The sequence below is a fragment of the Equus przewalskii genome, chromosome 1 (assembly GCF_037783145.1).
Source record: "Equus przewalskii isolate Varuska chromosome 1, EquPr2, whole genome shotgun sequence".
NCBI lineage: Eukaryota > Metazoa > Chordata > Mammalia > Perissodactyla > Equidae > Equus > Equus przewalskii.
In genome coordinates, this window is record NC_091831.1 from 1,026,736 (window position 1) to 1,048,124 (window position 21,389).

Sequence of the window (21,389 nt, forward strand, 5' to 3'; positions counted from 1 at the left end):
ACCCCACGTGAAAGCTTTCACCCCATTAGAGGGCTTCCCTCTAGGCTGCAAGGGTATTAGGGAGTCCTGGGTGATCCTGTGGACGTGCGACCACTCCCCCACTCCTTCCCTCAGGGAGCCTCCCATGGCAGCAATCCCAGTCTCTAGGGGAGGGAGCGAAGTTCTCTCCTACCCGGTTCCAGCTTCTCCGAGGGGGGCTCCAGCAACTCAGCCCTCCGTCATTTGGCTGCTGTGGGTCTCTGAGGATTCCTGTGCTATTAGGATGTTTTCTGTTGGAATATGGTTGCTCCTTTTTGTTGTATGTTGGAGGGGAGAGAGTCCCGGGCAAGCTCACTCCACCATGATGATGACATCACTCCTGTAAACAATTTTTACAATCACTATACCTTGTATTTCCTTATCTTGCCTTACTCTACTGGCTAGGACCTCCAGCATAACGTTGAATAAAAATGGTGACAGCATACACCCTTATCTTGCTCTCTATCTCAATGGGGGAGTTTTTGACATTTTACTATTAAGTATAATTGATGTTTTTTGTAGGTTTTTATAGATATTCCTTATTGACTGAGAAGGTTCCTTTATTTCTATTTGTTACGAGTTTTTTTTTTTTTTTTTTTTTTGAGGAAGATTAGCCCTGAGCTAACATCCACCTCTAACCCTCCTCCTTTTGCTGAGGAAGGCTGGCCCTGAGCTAACATCTTTGCCCATCTACCTCTGCTTTATATGTAGGACACCTGCCACAGCATGGCTTGACAAGCGGTGCATAGGTTTGCACCCAGGCTCTGAACTGGTGAACCCCAAGCTGCTGAAGCAGAATGTGCGAACTTAACCACTGCACCACCAGCCCAGCCCCTGCTATGAGTTTTAATCATGAATGGCTGTATATTTTTATCAAAAATTTGTGTCCATCCATCCAGGGGTAATGTTTGTCTCCTTCACTCCTTTAATTATGCTGGTTTCTCTCTGAGGGCTGTCAGAATGCAGTCACTTTGGTTGGAGGCAGCACTCATGTCTGCGTTGTCAGGTTAAACTGGCTCATATCTTGTTTGGGGTGTTTGCCTCTATGTTCATGAGAAAGGTGAGTGTTTGATTTCCCTGTCATGCTACACCCTTGTCAGGATTTGGCAAAAGGTTATGCTGACTCTGAACTGTGTTTTGTTCCAACACTTCTGACACCAGAAGTTCCACACCAACAGCCAGTTCTCCGTGGACACCAGCTGGCTGTCCTACAAATTAACTCAGTCCTGACACCAATTACCTGGAGTTAGAGCAGGCCCCACAGGTCAAGGGCTCAGTCCCTCAAGACTGCCCCCATTTCAGAGCCCATCATGAGTATTGGGTCCCTGCCATCCCACTTCTCTCTGGCCTGGCTGCAAACCGAGGCTCCCATGACTCCTCCTCAGGCTCGATGACTTGCTGTACCAGCTCACCGAGCTCAGGGAGGCGCCTTGTTATCGATTGTCAGTTTGTTGTAAAGGATGGTATAAAGGATGCAGTGAACAGCCAGATAAGGAGGTCCCGGGTGGGTGTGGAAGGGTCCCCAGCACAGGAGCTCTGTCCCCTGGAGTGGGGATGCGCCACCCTCATGACAGGTGATGTGTCCACCAACCCAGAAGCTCTCCAGACCCCTTTGTTAGGGTTTTTGTGGAGTTTCCATGACACAGGCGTGATGGATGAGGTCGTTGGCCTTGGTGACTGATCCATCCCCAGCCCCTCTCCTGTCCCCAGAGGTCCAGCCCTCTGATCACAAGCTTGGTTCCTCTGGCCCCCAGCCCGTCCTGGAGCTGTCCAGGGGCTGCCACAAGTCTCGTCATGACCATGAACTCAGGAGCTGTTGGAAGGGGCTGAGGAGTAGCACAGGATGCTCCTCTTACCCCCGTCAGTTGGGACACCTGAGGGTTTTAGGAGCTCAGCACCAGGAACCAGGGACAAAGGTCAAATATGTGTTTCTTATTATATCACAGTGTCACCCTGACCTTTTCAGTCAGTTAGGAAGTATTCCCTGTTGTTTTTTTTTTTTTTTTTACTATTCTTGGGGAGAATTTGTATGAATTATTTCTTCCTTAAGTGTTTGGAGGAATTCCCTGGTGAAGCCTCTAGGTCTTCTATTTGTGAAGATATTAAATTACAGATCCAATTTATTTAATAGTTATAGAGCTCTTCATATTTTCTATTTCTTCTTGTAATAATTTTTGTGGGCTTTGTTTTTCTAGGATTTTCCATTTGATGTAGTGTTGTTCTTAATATCCGTTTATGACCTTTTGGGGTCTGTAGGATCTGTAGAGCTTTCTGTGGTTCCCCCACCCCGTCTTTCTTGATCAACCTTGCCAGGAGTTATCAATTATTGATCTCTCAAAGAACCACATGCTTTCCAGGCCACGCAAATGCCCCTGGGCTTGGATGTAGGCCCCGAGAGGGCTGCTCTGCTTCTAGAGCACCCTGAATTCTAAGGTGCAACTGTTTGGGGACTCAACCTGGGCATTTAGCTTTTAGTGGGCTCTCAGCTCCAGTGTTTTGTGTCCATTATGCAGAGAAAAAATCAGAAGTACCATTCAACGTCTCAGCTGCCTCTTCAATCAGCAGACACCCCCAGGACAAATGTACCCCAATAGGCCAGGTTCATGCCTCTGGATTTCCATCTTTTTATAGCTCTTGGCCCAGTAATTTTTCCCAGCATTATTCACTCTTTCATGCTTTTAAGCAGATTTTTAAAATAGTTCATCTAACTTTTCTAATTTTCTACTGAAGAATAATTGTTTTATCAAACTTAGTCCAACATTGGCACCAGCCCCATGGCCTAGTGGTTGAGTTTGGCGTGGTCTGCTTCAGGGGCCGGGTTCAGTTCCCAGGCATGGACCTACACCACTCATTGGTGGCCATGCTGTGGCAGTGACCCACATGCAAGATAGAGGAAGATTGGCGCAGATGTTAGCCTTAGGGTGAATCTTCCTCAGCAAAAAAAAAAAAAAAAAAAAGCATAGTGCGACTTTACAAGAATTATCAGTTCTTCTCTATCTATATTAAATTTTAAAGCAGTTGTTTGTGCACATAAAAAGTTCTGTTTTCTAACGGACCAGTAGTTTTTAGTGGAAAAAAATAAAAACATTAATTTGAATCAATACATAAACAGATTGTTTTGTGAGCATCTTTAGCTAAACTTGGGTGCTGAATATTATAGGTAATTACACATGACTAAGTGAAAGCCACTGAAGGCAAGAAGGAAGAGAGCACAACATCCATTCGTTCAGTCAACAAACCCGCTTGTTGAACATCATCCGTGTGCTGGGCACTGTGAAGGACAGAGTTCTTTAAAGAGAGACCTGATGAGCAAGTGGCCTGACTTTCCTCCCCATCTCTGACCTCACATGTTTCTTGTCTATTTATGTAGACGTACAGTTTATATTATCTGGACCACTTGGTCAGGGCCCTGCAGAAGATGTCCCTTGATGAGCTCACGATCCCGGTCCTGCAGATGGGTGTAGTGATTGCAGCCTCCGTGGTAGAAAGCAAGAGCCTCAAAGATCTCTACCACCTTCGGTCTGTACACCTGTTTTACTTTCAGGGAAACTGGGAAGCGTCTAAGTGGCTAAAGTGAAAGTTTCCCCACAGCAATGTAAAAGCAAACAGAATTAAAATATTAATTCTGTAGTTGACTATTTCTGTAAATAATAAAGTCCCTATGATTTTTAAAGCCAAATAAATCAAAATACTTGAACGCAAAAATAGAATTTTTATTTTTAAATTTCTCCCTGGTCCTTAAGAGAATATCATTGTTCTAAGGAAATACACACTATTAGAATAAAGGGGCATTGTGTCTTCAACTTACTCTCAAATAGTCCAGAAAAAGAGACAGAGAGAGAGAGAGAGAGAAGGGGAGAGAGAAGTGGGGGCGGGGGGGGGGGTGCGAGGGAGAGGCGCAGTGGAGGCAGCGGCGAAGCGGCCGCCGAGGGGGTCTGGCTGAAGGACCAGCAGGGGTTCTGTGCAGTGTTTGAGCAACTTTTCTGTAGGCTTGAAATCACTTCAAATAAAATCGCTTTACACAAGGATCACAGCAGCCTCTGCCTGAGCTGTGGCAGGGGTCAGAGCCCCATGGTGCCTCACCTTTCCCTAAAGGGGACCCTGACACGCAAACACAAGTGCCTACTGAGTGAAATACCTGAACCGGTGTTGAAATGTTTTTCCACCTGAAATTTGATAGAGCCACCTGTTATTTTTCCCTAATAATTTTTCTTAGCTTTAAAAATTATTGAAAATATCAAATTATACATCTCTGTTTGCATTTACCAATTTTTATCAAGCACACTAAGGCCAGTGCAGTCTGACTGATCCCCTGTGTTCACTGTGACGGTGCTGACACTCCTTCTTGCCCCCAGACTTGCCCTGGTCTGTTCCGAGTTGAAGCTGCGAGAAGCAGCTGCCTACCATGAGGAAGTGGTCGGGCAGATGTACCTTGGAGAGATGGAGCAGGCGAGGTACGTTCAGGGGACCTGTGGTGCATCCTCCTGGCTGCTGACTCTCAGCTGACACAAGCTCACCTGTAAAGAAAGAAGGACTTGGGCAGCCAGCCCTGCTCCGGCCGTGTCCTCTCCTAGCCCCTGGCCCCCATCTCTCACCACCACCGGGCAGTGGGTGTTGTGGGGCCTCGGCCCGGGGGTGAGGCGGTACCTGGTTGTGGGTGCAGTTTATCACTCACTGACCCCTCCTGTGTGCGGGCATCTCTGAGGCTGAGGCCGTGCAAGGGGAGGGAGACTGAGGACGGAGAGTTTACAGGAGTCCAGCTGGAGTGGCGAAGGTGAGGGAGGTGGCAATTGAAGACACACCACGAGGACAGACAATGGGAAGCTGGAGCTGTGTGGGCCCCTTGGGGTTGGCGCCAGCGCACAGAGGAAAGTTGCCTTTCCAGGCAGGGTGAGTTCTGCTCCGGAGTTTGAGATGCGTACTAAACGTCCAGGTCAGGATAGCAGATTAGCAGCTGGATGCATGAGTCCGGAATTTGGAAGAGAGAATGGCCTAGAAACGTAAAATTGGGAGTCATATGTGCCGCTAAGTCATTGGAATTTTTTAAAATCTCTGTAAACACGTGAGTGAATAGTGGCTTCTTGCAGCTATTTTAATTTATATTTCTTTGGTTACTAATGAAATTGAGCATTTTCAGTTATTTCTTGGCCATTGTTTTTCTTCTTGGGCATCTTGTCTATTTTACTTATATTAGCTGCAGAAAAGAAATTGCCTTGAAGAAGGAGAAAGACAAGGAACCACTATTAGAAGAGAGTCTGCGAGCACTGAATGAGGCCATAACTGCAGTCCAGCAAGCAGAGATGCAGCCCCTCATGGCGAGGGATAAGGTACCCCCCTCTGCCAGAAGTGCCTCAGTCCTAGCCCAGGGGGTGGTGACAGGACTGCAGCTCCAGCCAGTGAGCCAGGACTTGTCTTAACTGCGCACTGGGTCCAAACCCTTGTGCTGGTTTCCTAGGAATGGGTGAGCCCCTCCTTGCGGGGCCCTGGGATTCCCCAGAGGACGAGCCTGCAAGCCACCACAGAACAGGCCTGCCAGGGCCCACGCAACCCTTCAGAGAAGATGGGCTGTAGGGGGCACAGACGGGTCCCCAGCAGAGACCATGTTGCCCGGAAGGGAGGGCCCAGGAGGTCTGACCCCTGACTAGCTCTCCCTGACACGGTGGGCTGAGCTCATATGGGCTCACCCATAAAGGAAAGTAACCATCCCAACCCCATGCTCTGAAGTCACAGAGGACCTGTCACCCTGGGATTCCATTTGAGAGCTCCCAAAGTCAATGCTCGGGGTAGAAAAACACCAAGACCTCAGAGCATGCTGGCTCCTCCTGCAGGACAGGCTCAGCCCGCAACCTGCACCCAGGGCTGCTGAGGGTCCCTCGTGCATCAGGCTGAGTTGCAAGAGCTCAGTGACCACTGCACGCTGGTCAGGGTGCTACCTGGTACAGGAAGATAGCCAGGAGGAGGGAGCTGGGGCAGGGTAGGGGGGACACAGAATTCAGAGCCCAAGAGGGAGTTGGAGAGGCCCAGGAACCGGCTCTGACGCACTTGGTGGTGGGCTTGGTTGGGTGTGAGGTGTAGAGGAGACAGGTGTCCCAGGAGGGAAAACTCACAGAGGCACAGGGCCTGGTCGGAACCTGGGCCGACGACACAGCCTCCTGCTCTGACACAGGCTCCTTGGAGGCGCTCCCACCTCCTTTGCCGAGGAGCCGCGGGCACAGACTTCAGAGGCCGTGGCAGTGCAGGCCTGCCGTGTCTTTTAGATTTTGAAGATAAACGAAGAGACGGGGAGAGGCCTGGATGGAACATCCTTTCCCCAGTTGTGGACCCTCAAAGCGGAGGTTCTACTTGAGATGGACCTGTACCAGCCTGCAAGGCTGCTCCTGTCGGAGGCGTACCTGGCCTTCCAGGTAAGGGCCCACACCTGCCCAGGCATCGGGGCCTGTGGGGCCTTGCAGGTGTCTGTGGCCTCCCTGGGGCTCATGGAAAGCCTGGGCTGACCAAGCTCCCTTGGAATGGCTTGCATTCCAGCCCCCTGCTACTAGGGCCTGCTGGGTTTCTGGAACCTCCTCTGCCTTGGAGCACAGATCTCTGGGCCCTGCTGGTGGTGCCCCCCACCCCTGGAAGCCCCAAGCTCCAGCCTCCTCTTCCCAGCTGGGCTGTGGCTTTCCTCCTGGGCTCTGTCCCCGACAAGGATAGATGCCCTTGGGAAAAATCCGGGGCAAAGTGGAGCCGCCCACGTGTGCGTCCCGCCTCCCAAAGACTGTAGCTCCCATGCCCTGCCCGTGCCAGCTGCTCCCCAAAGCCTGTAGACAGGAGGTTCCGTCTCCATCCAGCATTCAGAACTGCGTCCACTGGGAGCGTGAGGCACAGCTACAGACCAGACAGGTTGTCACTTGTTTTGAAGAACTCCAGAGAGAGAAAAGTCCCTGATAAAACTATAAAAGTGGCCCTTGGGAGGTTCCAATCTTTGTTTCAGGCAGTGGGGACAGGTGTGTGCAGACCAGACTCAAGAGGGAGTGTGGCCTGGGGAAGAGACTAAGAAGGCTGTGCCAGCTGATGAAGGGAGTACGCACAGGGTGGGACGCGGGGTGGGGACAGCACTCTGGTGGCCACAGGCTTTTCTGAGACCAGAGGAGGAGGAGCACAGGCCTTGAGGAGCTCCTGGGGGCGAGAGCCGCAAAGGGTGGATGGGGACTCACCGCTCTGACCCCGGAGGCCGAAGGCAGTGGGCCGTTGTGAGCTGGCGCTGGTTTGTAACAGAAGTCCTCTGCTTTATCAAACCCACCCTCTTGCCACAATCTGGCCTCCAAGCCTGTGCCTGTGCATCCCTGACCTTCCCCGTCAGTCCCCCCTCAGGCCCTATAAAGGAATTGCCCACACCGTCGTCCTCACCTCTGCCCAGCCACCACCCACCCCTCCTGAACCTTCTCTCACAAGGCAGGGGACCAGGTCTGCTTGGCAGCCTGCCCACAGGCACCTTCCCTCCTGGCCATCCACCCACCCCAGCTCCCTGGCTCTCTGTCTCTCTCTTAGCTGTTCTGTTTCAGGGTCCTCCCCTCGCCCATGCCCCTGAGCCCCCCACCCCACGTCTGCGAGTCTCAGGTTCCACCCCCGCCTCGGCTTCCTCCCTGGGTCACGGCTCTCAAACCTTGTTGACATCTCCCTGTGATGACGTCTCCCCTCGCGTGTCTGCAGGGACTGGACCCTGTCTCCATCTACTCCTCAGGAGGTGACTGTGCCTGCACCCATACGCGGTTCCCACAGGAACCTGCTCTCAGCCTCTTCCCTCTGGCTCCACCCACCAGCTCCTGGCGCTGTCCCCGATCCTGTCCAGCCTCTACGCCCACCTCCTCTCTATGTCCACCTCTGCTTTGCCTGCCCTGGCCACTGTCACATTGCAGCCACACCCACGCCTGCACTTGCCTTCTGGGGCCCTGGCTCTTGAGATGAGAGGTCTCAGGCCTACCAGGCCCCCCACTTCAGCCTCTTTGGGTCACATGCTAGCTGCTTTCTCTGGGCCCAGCCACCGTGGACTGCTCCTCTTCCTACCTCAAAGCCCTGGGTCCTCCTGCCAGGGCTCAGTCCAGAGGCCAGCAGTTTCCCTTACCTCACCCCACCTGCGGGCCACCTCTGACCGTGTGCAATGCATGGGGAGTGAGGGTAGCCCTGGCCAGCCAGTGTAGAGAAAGCCTAACAGATGTGGATCCTCGGTCAGGTCACCCGCCCCTCTGCCCTGGACCAGCATCTGGAGGGGTGCTCCTAGCCCCGGGGCCGGCACCCTGAGAGGGCACTGGAGTCTGCTGCTGAAGGGAGGGGGCTTTTCAGGGCTATTAGCACGTTCTAGAACCCTGGAAGTAGGTTTTAACACCTGCACAGGCCTCAAGCTCACCCCCATGCCCTGAGGGCAAATATGGGGCCGCCTCTTCAGTGGTCAGAGAAGCCGGGTGGATGGTGGGTGTCGAAAGGCCCAATGGCTAGAGGTGCTCACACACTCCCTCTCTCCCTCTCCTTTCTCCCTCCCTCTCCTCTCTCCCTCCCTCTCTCTCCATCATTCTGTCTGTCCTCTGTCTGTCTCTCTCTCTGTCTCTCTGTCTCTCACTCTTTCTGTGTCTGTCTCTCTGCCTGTCTGTCTCTCTCTCTGTCTCTCTGTCTCTATCTCTCCCTGTCTTTCTCTCTCTCTCTCGTTCTCTGTCTGTCTGTCTCTCTATCTCTCACTCTCTCTGTGTCTGTCTCTCTCTGTTTCTGTCTCTCGGTCTCTGACTCTGTCTCTCTATGTCTCTGTCTCTCTGTCTCTGTCTCTCCCGCTCACTCTCTCCCCCCACCTCCTCCCCATCCTATCTCCGTATGAATATCTTTTTTAGGAGCTTGAGGATCCTTGTGCAGAATCAAACTGCCTGTATCTTCTAGCACAGCTGGCAAACAAGGAGAGAAACTATGGCCAAGCTAAGAAGCTGATAGAGAGGGCTCAGCTCCTGGGGGGAGGTGAGGAGTTTTGGTACAAGTCGACGCTGACCCTGGCAGATGCGCTCTTGAGCACGGAAAAGGAAGGAAGAGAAGTGGCGGTGAGGAGCTACAGGCGCCCCGGGCTGCACCTGGGTGTGGTTGGCATGCCCAGCGGGGACAGAGGCCTGTGGGCGACACACTGACACCAAGGCGGTGTCATCCTTAGGTCTGCCACCTGTTTCAAAAACTCATAGATGCCTTCAAGGTTCTCAAGAAAGAAAGGCCTAACCGATCGTCTGTGTTGGAATTCATGGCCGCAGACCTGGAAGCCAGGTGATGTTCTGTAAGAAAAACGGTTAATTAACATGAGTGTCTGGTTTGCTTTTTCCATCTACTAGTTTTCATGCCATATTTCAAACTTGTGAAGTTCCTGGACTCGCATATCGAGGGCCAGGTACCCACACCCTTCTACCCAGCTCCAGAAAGCCCCAGCGTGTCCTGTGCTTACTTCAGACCTTCTCTGAGAAACAGAGCCTTCTGTCCCCGAGCCCCTCTGGCTGCCTGGCCCCTCAGGGAGGTGGCTTCAACTTTGGCCTGCTGGCTCCTGGAGGCAGTGTCTCTTCCTTTCCAGTGAGCCTTGTCCTTGGGATGGGCATGCAGGTGGCCTGGTTTGTTCCTGACTTCTCGGGGAACCTTCTCAGTTCCCATCAAGCATGAGGTCGGTTTCCGTAGTCACCTCAGAGGTTAGGAACAGGGGCCACCCTGGCTGGTGGGCTGTCGGGGGCGTCCCGTCCTGTTGCACAGGGCTCTCTGGGGCGGCCCCCCCTTTCGTCTCTGCTCTGCTGGTGGTCTGAGCCTCATGAGGGGGCCGCAGCAGCAGGGTTTCTGGGCTGGCGCACAGGCCGCAGGCGTTTTAGAGACAGAACTTGGAAGAGTGTTACTATTTCCTCTATGGTTATCCGTCTTTCAGATTTTTAGTGTATTTTTGAGCCATCTTTCTGGTAATTTGTATTCTCCTAGAAAATTGTTTCCTCTGGATTTTCAGCTGTTAGTATAAATGTTCACAGCTTCTTTCTTATTTTAAAGATTGGCACCTAAGCTAACAACTGTTGCCAATCTTCTTTTTTTTTTTTTTCTGCTTTTTTCCTCCCCAAATCCCCCCAGCACATAGTTGTGTATTTTTAGTTACGGGTCCTTCTGGTTGTGCTATGTGGGACGCCACCTCAATGTGGCCTGACGAGCGGTACCATGTCGGCGCCCAGGATCTGAACCAGCGAAACCCTGGGTCACCAAAGCGGAGCGCATGAACTTAACCATTCGGCCACGGGGCCGGCCCTGTTCACAGCTTCTTGTCCTGTAACTTGCAAAGTCTTCAGCATAGGTCTTTGCCCCTCGTTGTAGTTTATCTGTGCCATCTCTCTTCTCCTAAATTAGAGTTGTAGGTTACAACCTGACTTTTTCAGAGAAGCAGCTTTTGTCTTAATGACAATGACCAAAGCAGCAGGGCCCGTGTCTTTTTGCTTTTTAATTTTCTGCTTCGTCTTAGCTCAGCTCTTCTTTCTGTGCTGGCGAGGGGGCTGTTCATGGCTGTCGTTTCTTTTCTCAGCGGATCACTTAATCCCCACCCCTTCTGTCTCCTTCCCTAATGAACACACCTCTGAGCCCTACGAGGCAGCACACCCCAGACTTGGTATGTGAATGGATTGTCATTTCCACGTGGGTTTTCTTTTCTGCTCAGGATTGTTTAGAAGAGTGGTTTTGAATTTCCAAATGGATGTAATGCCTGGGTGGGGGGGGGGGGGGGTTGTTACTTTCTAATTTTGTTCACTGTGATCCAAGAATGTGGCCTACATGATTTCTGGTTTTCAAGGAGCACTCCCGACGGTGTTTCTTCCCACATCCTAGATGAAAGCTAGAGATGCTGGTGGCAGCCACATGGGTGGTCCATGTTGTCCTAGAGTTGCTGACTTTGTCAGAAACCACCAGCTACCTCAGGGCATGTGCTCAGCAGCATCTAAAGAGGAATTGCCCCCGCAGGTCTGTGAGCCTCCGCATCCAAGTCGCCCAGGAGCCAATTGAGGGCGAACCTTCTGATCGCGCGTTTCTGCTGAACCAGATGGATGACTACTTGTTGGAGATTGAGAACAGGTTCATCAGCTGTGGCTACCAAGAGCACTGTGTGGATATAAAGCTGGAGCGTGCAAAGATAAAGAGGTGAGCGGGCCTCACTGCAGATTCTGCCTACAACGAGAGCTGGCCCTCTGGAGGCCACTCTGAGCAGGGCCAGGGGCCAGCCTGCAGTGTGCTCAGTGACAGTCCCTGCACACAGCCCCTCCCCAGGCCCGTCCTGCCTTCTCCCCTCGAAACCTCCTCTCCACTGCCACTGCCCCCACCTCCTGACCACATGCCCAGCTTTCCTCTGGGGCAAACCCCCATCAGCCCCCAACACGGCCTCCTCCTGGCCCCACTCCCTGGCCACCCTTACCTCCCTCAGGGACACCCACACACCCCCGCACCTGCTGGCACTGGCTCTGGCCTCAGGCTCTGCCCTCAGGTGACCTCTCGGAGGCCCGCTCTTACCCAGGGCAGGGGCTGGCCTGACTCCCTCTGTCCTGGGCTGTCCTCCGCAGAGGGAAGAGGGACTGGGTGAAGCCTCAGTAAACACACTCTCCTCCCATCTCCCCACCCTCCACCCTGCCCCGGCCTACCAAGTGCTTGGTGTACACGCAGGTATTTTAAAACACAACAGGCAGATCACATGGAAGGTGTTAAAAACAGCCTCTGTGAGGGAAAAGCAACCTGGACACCTGTGCAATCTAGCCTGAATCCTATTATTGTTATAGAAACAGTTTATGGTCATTGTAGAACACTGAGGAATGCAGAAAAGCACAAACAGGAAAATTAGGTATTTAAATCAGTATGATTAACACTGTGGTTTGGTTCATCTGATCTGTTAGGCACAGATTTAATTTTTTATAAAAATAGTATAGTGTGCCTACTTATTTTTGTGTTAAGCTATATTGAGAATATCTTTATATGTCCAACATCTAATTATAAAATTTTAAGTGCTAATAAAATTATGCAACGTAATTATACAGAAATTACATACCACATGTGTTGTTAGCACTGATGACATAATGCTGTGCTATTTCTGCTCTAAGTTCCACTCTTCCATCTTATGAAGGTTGTGCGCCCAAGACGAGAAAGACGAAGAGCAGAAAACTGTGTGCTACTTGGCCGCGTACCACTTGGCCCAGAGAGCCGTGGCGGAAGAAGAGCAGCGATTCCACAGTGTTCAGGGCTTGCTGTCCCTTCAAGACGTAAGTGTGTGTCCTGTGTGCGTGGGCGCATTTTTGGTCACTCCCTCATGCCTAGATCAATCCCGTCAGCATGTGAATACACACACTAAACTTGCCTTGAAAACACAACAGCTGACTTCCACTAGTGGCTGAGATGGAGCAACAGTAAGTAGATTTACCCTCCCATCTGAAACAACCAACACAGACAAAAACATGAAACAAGGATTTCAAAGCACTGGATGTCAGCAACTGGAAGCAGTAAACCCGAGAAGAAGTGACCCCAGCACTGTCCATGCTCACTGCTGCCACAGGAGGGGAGCCAGGCGGGGTCTGGCTGACTGCCTGAGTTGAGGGGATAGAGCTGCGAGTCCAAGGAGGGCCGGGCAGCTGGACTTTGCAGGACAGAGGACCAGCAAGGTAAGTGCTTCACAGAAAGGAGGCTCCAGAGGTCTTCAGGGGACCTCAGGGTGTCCAGCTGGGGGCTGATCAACACGTTCCTGGGAGGACGCTACCCGGGAAGCACCACTTAGAAGGATTCTAGGAAACTGCCTTTCACTCACGCAGACCTGGGAATAGCTCCACTCACGCAGACCTGGGAATAGTTCCCACTCCACCAGCTGAACTGGACAACCGCATGATACAGGGTGCTGGGCAGAGCAGACAGCGGGCCTGCCTCTGCCGGGCTCACCAGCCTGGACGAGCCCAGCTCCAGACCCGCCTGAAGGCCTCACAAGGAGAACCTGAGAGGACCAGCTGCCTCCACGTGACTTCCTGCCCCAGGACAGAGGTCTAGGACATTTACAGAAGTAGAAACATGTCCATCCACTGAAAAGTAAAATGCACCAGGTCTGGCAACCAGGCAAAAATCGCCACGCCAAAGGACAATCAAAAGCTGCGTGCAAAACTTCCCACGCAAAAAGCAGGGAAATGCAGGTCATCATATGGAGACTAACCAATCAATCAAAACCTGCCCAGAACAGACACAGAATTGGCAGACAAGGATGTTAGAGCAGTTACTATGACTGTGTTCTAGATGCCCCCAAATTAGGTAGACTTATTGAAGACACGAAAAGACCAAAATCAGACTACTACTGCTGTGAAAACTACTGTGTGAGGTGGAGGATGCACTGGGTGGATAAATGGCTGACACTGCAGAAGACGACACAGCGATAGAGACTGTGGGAGAAAAAAGGAAGAAAGAGAGTAAGCAACCATGTCAGTGGGTGAGAAACAAGGTTGGGTGCGTGAGAATTGGTGTGACTGGAATCCTGCGAGGAGAAGGGAAGCACGAGTGCACAGAAAAAGAGCTTGAAGAAAGAATGGCTGAAATGTTTCCAAATTTAATAAAAATAACCATATACCCACAGATCGAATAAACTCAATGCATGCCAAGCACAAGAACTATGAATAGGAATAAAACTATACCAAGGCCATAACTAAATTGTTTAAAACCAGATTAAAAGAACTTCTCAAAATCAGTTGGAGAAAAAAGCATATGTTGTGTACAGAGCAACAGTGATAAGAAGACCACAGATTTTTCACCAGAAACAGTGTGATGGAGAAGAGAGGTAAGCAGCATCTGCAAAGTACTGAGAGAAAGACTGTCAATCAAGAATTCTGTACCCAGCAAAAATACCTTCAAAAGTGAAGGTGAAATAAAGACTTTTTTCCCAAACATTCAAGAGCTACAAGAATGCATCATCAGCAGACCCACACCACAAGAACTTTTAAGTCAGTCCTCGAGGCAGAAGGAAAAGGATCCCAGATGGAGATATGATCATGAATGAGTGGAGAGTGTCAGAAATGTCAGCTTCCTGGGGAAACAGAAGATCTTCTCTCGTTATTTATGTCTCTTTACAAGATAATGGGCTATTTAAGAAAACTAATGTAGCATAGGGCTTAGAACACAAGTGAAAACAAAATGTACAACAGAATAAAGGATTTTTCATACTCTGCACAAAGTAGCATAATATACCATGAACCCTGAGGCAACCACAGAGATTCCAGAACAGAGCAGTATGCCTAATAAGCCAAGAAAGAGATGAAAAGAAATCATGGAAACTATTCACCTGTTCCACAAGAAAGCAGAACAAGAGGAAAGAGAATGAAGAACAGATGGGGCAACTAGAAAACCATGCAAGACGACGAGCCATGACCTAATCACAAAATAGTCACACCAATGGAACTGGTCTGAACACGAATCCAAAGACTGCACAGAAAGGCAAAACCCGCCTCTCAGCCGCCTGCAAGAAAGCTGCTTAAACACGCCGACTAACCCCGTGAAAGCGAAAGGGCAGAAGGATCGGGTCGTGCGACGCTCTTGGGGCGCTGGAGCGCCCCGTCCACATGGGACAAAGCAAGTGTCAGGGAAAGAGCATCACCAGGACAAAGAATTTGTTCATAGCGTAAAGGGGTCAGCCGACCAAGAGGACATGATATTCTAAACATTTATACACCTAATAACAGACTTTCCAAATAAATGAAGCAGAAACTGATAACGCTGCGCTGGAGAAGTGGACAAACCGCCACCGTAGATAAGGACTAAGACAGGGTGTGTCCTCTCTCTGCTTTTATTCAGAATTGTATTGGAGTTCTAGCCAATTCAAGAAGGCAAGAAAAGAAATTAAAAGCATTCACTTGCAAAGGAAGAAATAAACTGTGCAGGAGACGTGGTCGTCTGCAGAGAAAATCCTGTGCATCTACAGAAAGAGTAATAGAGCCGCTAGGACTGACAGGTGAGCTTAGTAAGGTTGCAGGACACAAGAACAGTATGCAAATACTAATGTTGTATTTCTAGATACTAGGAATGGTCAATCAGATGTTAAAATTTGAAAAACCAATGCCATTTATGACAGCATAAAAAAAGAAACTCGACAAAAAAGTGAAAACTTTTACTCTGAGATCTACACAACACTGCTGAGAAAAATTAAAGATCTAAATAATGGAAAGATATATCAAGTTCATGGATCAGAAGACTTGCTATTATTAAGATGTCAATTCTTCCCTGGATTATCGGCAATCATGATCAGGATAACTGCAGTCAGTTAAAAGGAGGGAGCTAATAAGCAAGACAGAGAGAGTGCGCACGATGTGACGCCGTGCACATAAACCCTGGAAAGCACAAACTAATTTGTAGTGCCAGAAAGTAGCCAAGTGTTTCCTAGGAGGGAGGGAGTGTTACAAAGGGAGATGAGGAAGCAGGGTGAGGCGTCCGTCCATTATTTTAATTGTGGTGGTGGTTTTGTGGGTGTGTCCACACCATCAGAGCACAGCGCTGTCCGTGGTGCCTCCTCGGGGCTGACTTTAAACGGAGGCTGAGCCTCGTTGGGGCACTTTCAGAGCCTCGACAATGTCCTGGTGTCTCAGCTGCAGAACGTCAACACTCCACTGATGAGGAAGCTGGCGCGCCTCAAACTCAGCCTCGTGGAGATGTCTCTGGACATGCTGCAGCTGAGCTGGGAGGACGCGCTGGAGAAGCAGCTGGAGCAGGGCTCCATGGACAAGCTGCTGGCGGACTATCTGCAGAGCACGAGCGACTACACGTCCATCGGCTTGGTAACCATCAGGAGGCTGGCTGGGCCCCATCCTGGGGTCTAGCCAGGGGCCTCTCTGATCCACAGGGGCTTGTCATACTGTGAGGGGGTCTCCATCACGGTGTGCCTGCGAAGAAGACTGACCAGTGGGAATAGGAGGGCCCGGAGCATTCTGCCCAAGATCCCTGAGTGTCTTTCCTGCTCAGCAGCCCAGGCGGCTGGGTGGGCTTCCAGGCCTTGCTGAGGAAAGGCCTCATCTGATGGCCCGAGGGGACCTAACTAGCTGCTGAACTAGGGGTCGTACTGGGGGGTGTCTCCTACACACATTAGGGCTCTCCTTCCCGAGTCATGACTTTGCGTTGACTAATTATGTCACCATGTGAGAGCTTGAGAAAGGGGAAGTACATTTTTTTGAAAAATAAGTTGAGTTTGCAAAGTATTTGTTTTGAAGGAAATATATATTCTGCCATTTTAGACATCTTTTTAGATTTCATGAAGTATGAATCAAATTAATTTGATGTAAATATAAATGGATCAAAGATAGTCTAAAATTTGATACAAACTCACATATTTGTCAATGAGCCCCAAATTAAGGTTATACAAGCAACCTTTAGTGATCCTCTGGAGACCCTCCCCACCAGGCAGGGGACATTTCTCAGAGTGATGGATGTCACCAGTCCCAGGGGGCCTTAGAGGGTGGATCCCATCTCGGGGACCTTAGAGGGTAGGCCTCTTGCGTTTCCTGGGGCGGGAGTGGGGGTAACCTTAATGAGGTTTGTGTTCCTGAAGCAATGGTTCACGCTGAAGCGAACCCTGGCCCACGTTGCGCTGGCGCAGCTGGGGAGCCTGCCATCACTGTGTGTCGGCTGCGTGGAGATCCGTGCCCGGGTCCTGGGCCTGGCCGGGAAGGCCCTCCGCCTGCTGGCTGTGCACGCAGACCCTGTGCGCCCTGCCTCCTACTGGGAGGAGAGTCTCTCAGTAAGTGCTCCTGCTTCACAGACCTCCTGCCTGTGCCTAAAACAAAAACAAAATTAAAAGTCACTGATCTTAGTAAGAACTGGGATATAAAACAGGCCTCAAATTGTCCTCGGTTAAGAAGGCGTGGCCTGAGGAAGGGAGAAAAAGGCGAGACACAGTGTTGCCAGTGGGGCCAGTGGGGCCAGAGAGAAACATGGGCTCCTAGGGACAGACCTATGGGGAAAGTTGCCCTCGCAGAGAGTAAGGGGGGAGAGGAGGGCGGGCACATGAGCGGGCCAAACGAGGAGTCCTGCACGTCTCCGCTCTTGGCGTCTCCCTAGGCTCAGCAGCCCTCTGCCAGGGAGTCGGGGGTGTGCCTGAGCACTGGTGCTAAAGCCCCGCCTGATGTGCAGTGGGGCCACCCAGGCCAGTGAGGCCAAAGCAAGGGCTCGAGCCCCCTGGCCACCAGCCACGTGGGTGCACACAGGCCTGAACCCTTCTCTTAAGCCCCAGCAGGGCTGCCCAGCAGGCCTGGGTGCCCTCACGACAGCACCCTACTCCAGGAAGGAACTCTGGTGAAGCTGCTGCAGGTCGGGGAAGGTCCAGATCACCATCCTAAACACCTGTGCGGGTGCCAGCTCCTCCAGCTGGAGGGCATCTGCCCAGCGGGGAGGCCAAGCTTGTTCCCACAGATCTGCTCCTTTGGGAAGACCCCCAGCCCCAAGCAGCTAAAATTTGCCCTCCAGTATGATTTGGGGCTAGTGCCCCCGCCTTCCTGCAGGGTGGGGCATGCAGGTCTGGGGTCATCTTAATGGGTTATCTGTCCTGGGTCCCCAGGGCCTAGGATGGGACTCACTTATATTGGGTGAGTTGATGGTTCAACCAGTACCGGGTGGTTCTGAGTCAGGTAGACGTGGACCAGGAATGGGGCCGCAGCATGGCCCCCACTGTCCCAGCCAGTGTCCTCGTCTATGAAGTGGTGCGAACAGTAGCCCGCTCGGAGGGGCCATCAGGGAAGCCTGCACTGAGTCTCACTTGGCTGGGCGCAGGAGGCTTCCAAGAAATGCACCACTCACTTCCTCCCACTGCTCCTGCTGTGACCCTGCGAGCCCAGGGGCTCCCCCTCAACCCAGTTCTCCTGGGTTGGCTGCCCCAGGCAGGGTCTCCTTGGCATCCCCAAGGGCCCTGTCAGGGTGGCTTGTTCTGCAGACAGGCCAGCACAGGTCCGGTAGGGGCTTGCTTGTGTCTTTGTCCCTACCACCCCCCTGGCAGGCAGGCCCCTGACTCCCTCGGTCCCTGCTGCACAGTGCTGGTTGGGGTTGCAACACCCAGGGAAGGTGACTTTGAAGGGCCAAAGGAAAGTGAGCACAGAATGCAGCTGACCCGAGACCAGTGACAGTCAGGCTTGCTCCTCTTCCCACCCTGATACCCTGTTGCTCCTGCCAACCACTGGGGCCCTTGGGCCACAGCCTCACCCAGGCATCCTGCAAAGGTGCCCCAACAGCCGCGGGTGCCCTCGGGGGTGGACAGTGTCCACACTGACAAGCGCCAGCTGACAGGCAGCGCGTGTTCTGTAGGCAGGTGCTGAGCCGAGCAGCCTCAAGGGTCTGGAGATACTCCAGGAGGAGGGGGACGACGAGGAGCACAACAGCGACCTGCCGGCCTTCAGGACAGCCCCCGAGGAGCACAGCAGGAAAGGCTCAGATCTGAAGGTACGCTGCTGCCTCTGCCCTGCGCATGCCCTCCCGTGGAGCCCGCCTAAGCCCAAGCCTTGCGCCCTCAGAGGAGGATGGCGCTGGCCCGGCGGTACCTGGCGCAGGCGTCTGAGGTGCTGCTGCAGTGCCTGCAGCTCTCCCTGGGCAGCAGCCTCCTGGACGTCGCAGCAGCCGCCAGCCTGGAGATGGTGGAGTGCGTCGGCAGTCGGGACCCAGCGGCCGCCTGCCAGTTCCTGGTGTTGTCACAGGTGCGGCCCTGCCCTGGGTGCCTTCCACGAGGCCCTCCTCGGCCACCTCGGGGGAGGGAGGTCCTCGAGCACCCGGTGCTCCCCCAGCTGGCGGCCCCCCAAGCTGGGCTGCAGCTGGGGCCTCTGTCTTGAGAATGGTGCTCAATTAGAGGAGAGAGCCGTAGATCCCAGGAAGAAGGTCGGGGAGGCCGTACTGTGCGGCTGAGATTCTCCTCAGCCCCAACCCCTCTTATCAATTCTTATCCAACCCCCCAAGCAGCAGAAGCTCTCCACGCCTCACATTCTCGAGGCACAGAGCAAAGACACGTTCATGTGTCCCTCCCTGCATCCCATGGCGGGCAGGCGCTGGGTTCACAACATGAAGGGCTGGCAGCCAGGAGAAGCGGGGCGTACCGAGGGAGCTGGTTCTGAGAGCCAGGGCAGCCCCAGGGCCCTCGTCCGGGCTCCAGCCTGGCCCGTCCCACATGGACACCCGGCCGCCCTAGACGGGGCTCAGGCCCCTTGCACCACCGTGGTCTGTTTCAGAGCTGCTCGGCCTCGGTGATGATGCGGGATGTCCTGCTCACGGCCACGGCCGACACCAGCAGCTCCCAGCTGGCGGCCCTGCTGCAGCTCGAGCACAGGCTGAAGCTCCAGGAGAGGACGTCCACCAGCCTGTTCACCAGTGTGGAGCAGAGGCTGGCTGCCATCTCCAAGGTAACCAAGCTGGGGGCACCCTCTAACCCTGCTGCCTGGCCCCGCGGCTCCCAGATGCACTCCACTGTCATGGCCCAACTGTGGAGAGGACTCAGGCGGGTCCACGTCCGGGCTCTGCCTCCTGCTAGCTGTGTGGTTCCGGGAGGGTCACTCGACCACTCTGGCCTTCAGCTTCCTTGTGGGCCTGTGGGGATAGCAGCCCACCTCCTCGGTGACTGTGTGGAGCGCAAGCTCTCAGGTATAAAGGCCCAGGGCCTGCAGCAGACCTGTGGCAGGGGACAGTGCCCCGAGGGCATCTGACAGGGCGGCACAATGCCTTCAGCCCTGACTGAGTTCGAGGAAGTGTTTTATACCTCGGTGAAGTCACGGGGTTTAATTCTGAGAAATGTTTGCAGAGCCTTCCAGCTGATGGCACCTCTTCTTGTATTGGGACTAGCAGGAAGAGTTGCAGCATTTAAAGAAACAGAAGCTGGCGGAGTCTAAAAGATCAGGGAGACGGGCAGGACGTTCTCGCCATCCCTCATGGTTGCTTCCGTGTCTTCGTGTGGGTCTGACCTCACACCCCTCCCCCGGGGCTGCTTTTCCTCCTGTGATGTTGGGGCCTATGCTTCTCTGGGGGACCGTCCTGTGCACTGCGGGATATTCAGCAGCATCCCCACCTCCACCCACCAGATGCCCGTACCCCCACTGCAGATACACAGCCAAAACTCTCTCCAGACGTCACCATGGAGCAGAATCGCCCCCGCTGAGAGCCAGGCCTGCACCCCAGTGATGGAGAGCCTTCTGCCTTCTGAAGAGCAGAGGCCCCAGCCCTGAGCCTGGAGTAGGCCAGGCCAGCCTGGATGAGGAGGCACAGCCTGGGCGGCTGCACTGGAGAACATATGCCCACTGATTCACTCTATGTGGGGGCGGCACATGCAATGTGCAGTAAAATGGGCTGCCCGGTCAGCGTTACTGAACGAGGTAATGAGAGAACAGTCAGGTGGCAGAATCCAGGAGCAGACGGCTGCTGTCCCAGCTCTTCTGCAAATAGGTGGACACCTTGGCCAGCCACTCCCGCCCACCCCGCCTTCATTTCCTCCCCTGTGACTGGAGGTAATGCAGTGCCCACCTCATAGGAAAATTGAGGGACCAAATGCATCAGTGCATGTCAAGTGCTGAGAACCGGCCTGGGCCTGCCAGGGGCTCAACCACGGGTGGAGCAGGGCCTGGGCACACCGGGGGCTCGGCCAAGGGTGGAGTGCGGCCTAGGCACAGCGGGGGCTCAGTCGGGTAGAGTGGGGCCTGGGCGTGCAGGGGGCTTGGTCAGGGGTGGCCAGCACCATCATGGGTATTGTTACTGCTCCTCCTCCTACTATTTCAAGAATCCTCATGGAGAACCTGCATCGATTCACAGGCACACAGACAGGCACAGACTCCAGGGCCAACTGCACTTCGGGGGGCAGGGGAGGAGGCCGTGGGTCACAGCAAGCCGACTGCGACAGCCACAGAAACAGCCAGGTGAACTGCAGCAACTGATGTTTTAAAATCATCGGTTGTGGAAGCAACAAGAACTAGCTGAGCTAAAGTTTCTGTGAGGGGTAAGCCCTCAGCAGCGAGCTGACGGTCACTGTCTGTCCCCTGGGTCACTGGCTGATCCGGGAGCAGACAGGACTGGACCTGATGGAGAGCTCTCCGAGGAAGAGAGGCAGCCATGCCTGCAGCGCACGTGGAGCCGACGCACTGGGACCTGGCACAGGCCCAAGTGACGACAGCCTAGGGACAGCTGCTGAGTCCTGGGCCTCGTGGAGTTTGCTAGAAAGCTTCTAGAAGGCAGTGGAATCTGTCGTGGTCTCACAGTGCCTGGGAAAAACAGACCCGGCTGGGAGGAGGCAGCCTCAAGGACACTGGCCCCCCGCGAGGCCTTCCCATATGCGGTCTCAGACATGAAGAGGTCAGTGCGCACATTCAGAGCAGAGCGAACACAGCCCAAGGCCGAGTCAG

General features: G+C 53.2%; 1 protein-coding gene across 10 annotated transcripts in view; it reads left to right on the forward strand.

Annotated features, from left to right (window-relative positions):
• The window catches only part of CFAP46 (cilia and flagella associated protein 46), a 135,908-nt gene that overhangs the window by 88,121 nt on the left and 26,398 nt on the right, over positions 1–21,389 (forward strand). For 7 of the 10 annotated variants that reach the window (XR_011543343.1, XM_070631431.1, XM_070631411.1 and 4 more), the window contains 14 exons: positions 3,389–3,537; positions 4,374–4,472; positions 4,771–4,908; positions 5,213–5,345; positions 6,276–6,422; positions 8,877–9,077; positions 9,185–9,291; positions 10,996–11,172; positions 12,143–12,278; positions 15,624–15,812; positions 16,580–16,768; positions 18,325–18,459; positions 18,531–18,710; positions 19,236–19,406. Coding sequence is in view for 8 of the 10 variants with exons in the window: in XM_070631431.1 (XP_070487532.1) it covers positions 3,389–3,537; positions 4,374–4,472; positions 4,771–4,908; positions 5,213–5,345; positions 6,276–6,422; positions 8,877–9,077; positions 9,185–9,291; positions 10,996–11,172; positions 12,143–12,278; positions 15,624–15,812; positions 16,580–16,768; positions 18,325–18,459; positions 18,531–18,710; positions 19,236–19,406 (2,151 nt within the window). In the remaining 2 variants the exon portion in view is untranslated. The remainder of the gene's footprint in view (positions 1–3,388; positions 3,538–4,373; positions 4,473–4,770; positions 4,909–5,212; positions 5,346–6,275; positions 6,423–8,876; positions 9,078–9,184; positions 9,292–10,995; positions 11,173–12,142; positions 12,279–15,623; positions 15,813–16,579; positions 16,769–18,324; positions 18,460–18,530; positions 18,711–19,235; positions 19,407–21,389) is intronic. The other 3 variants (XR_011543348.1, XM_070631446.1, XM_070631450.1) reach the window with 1 other exon arrangement.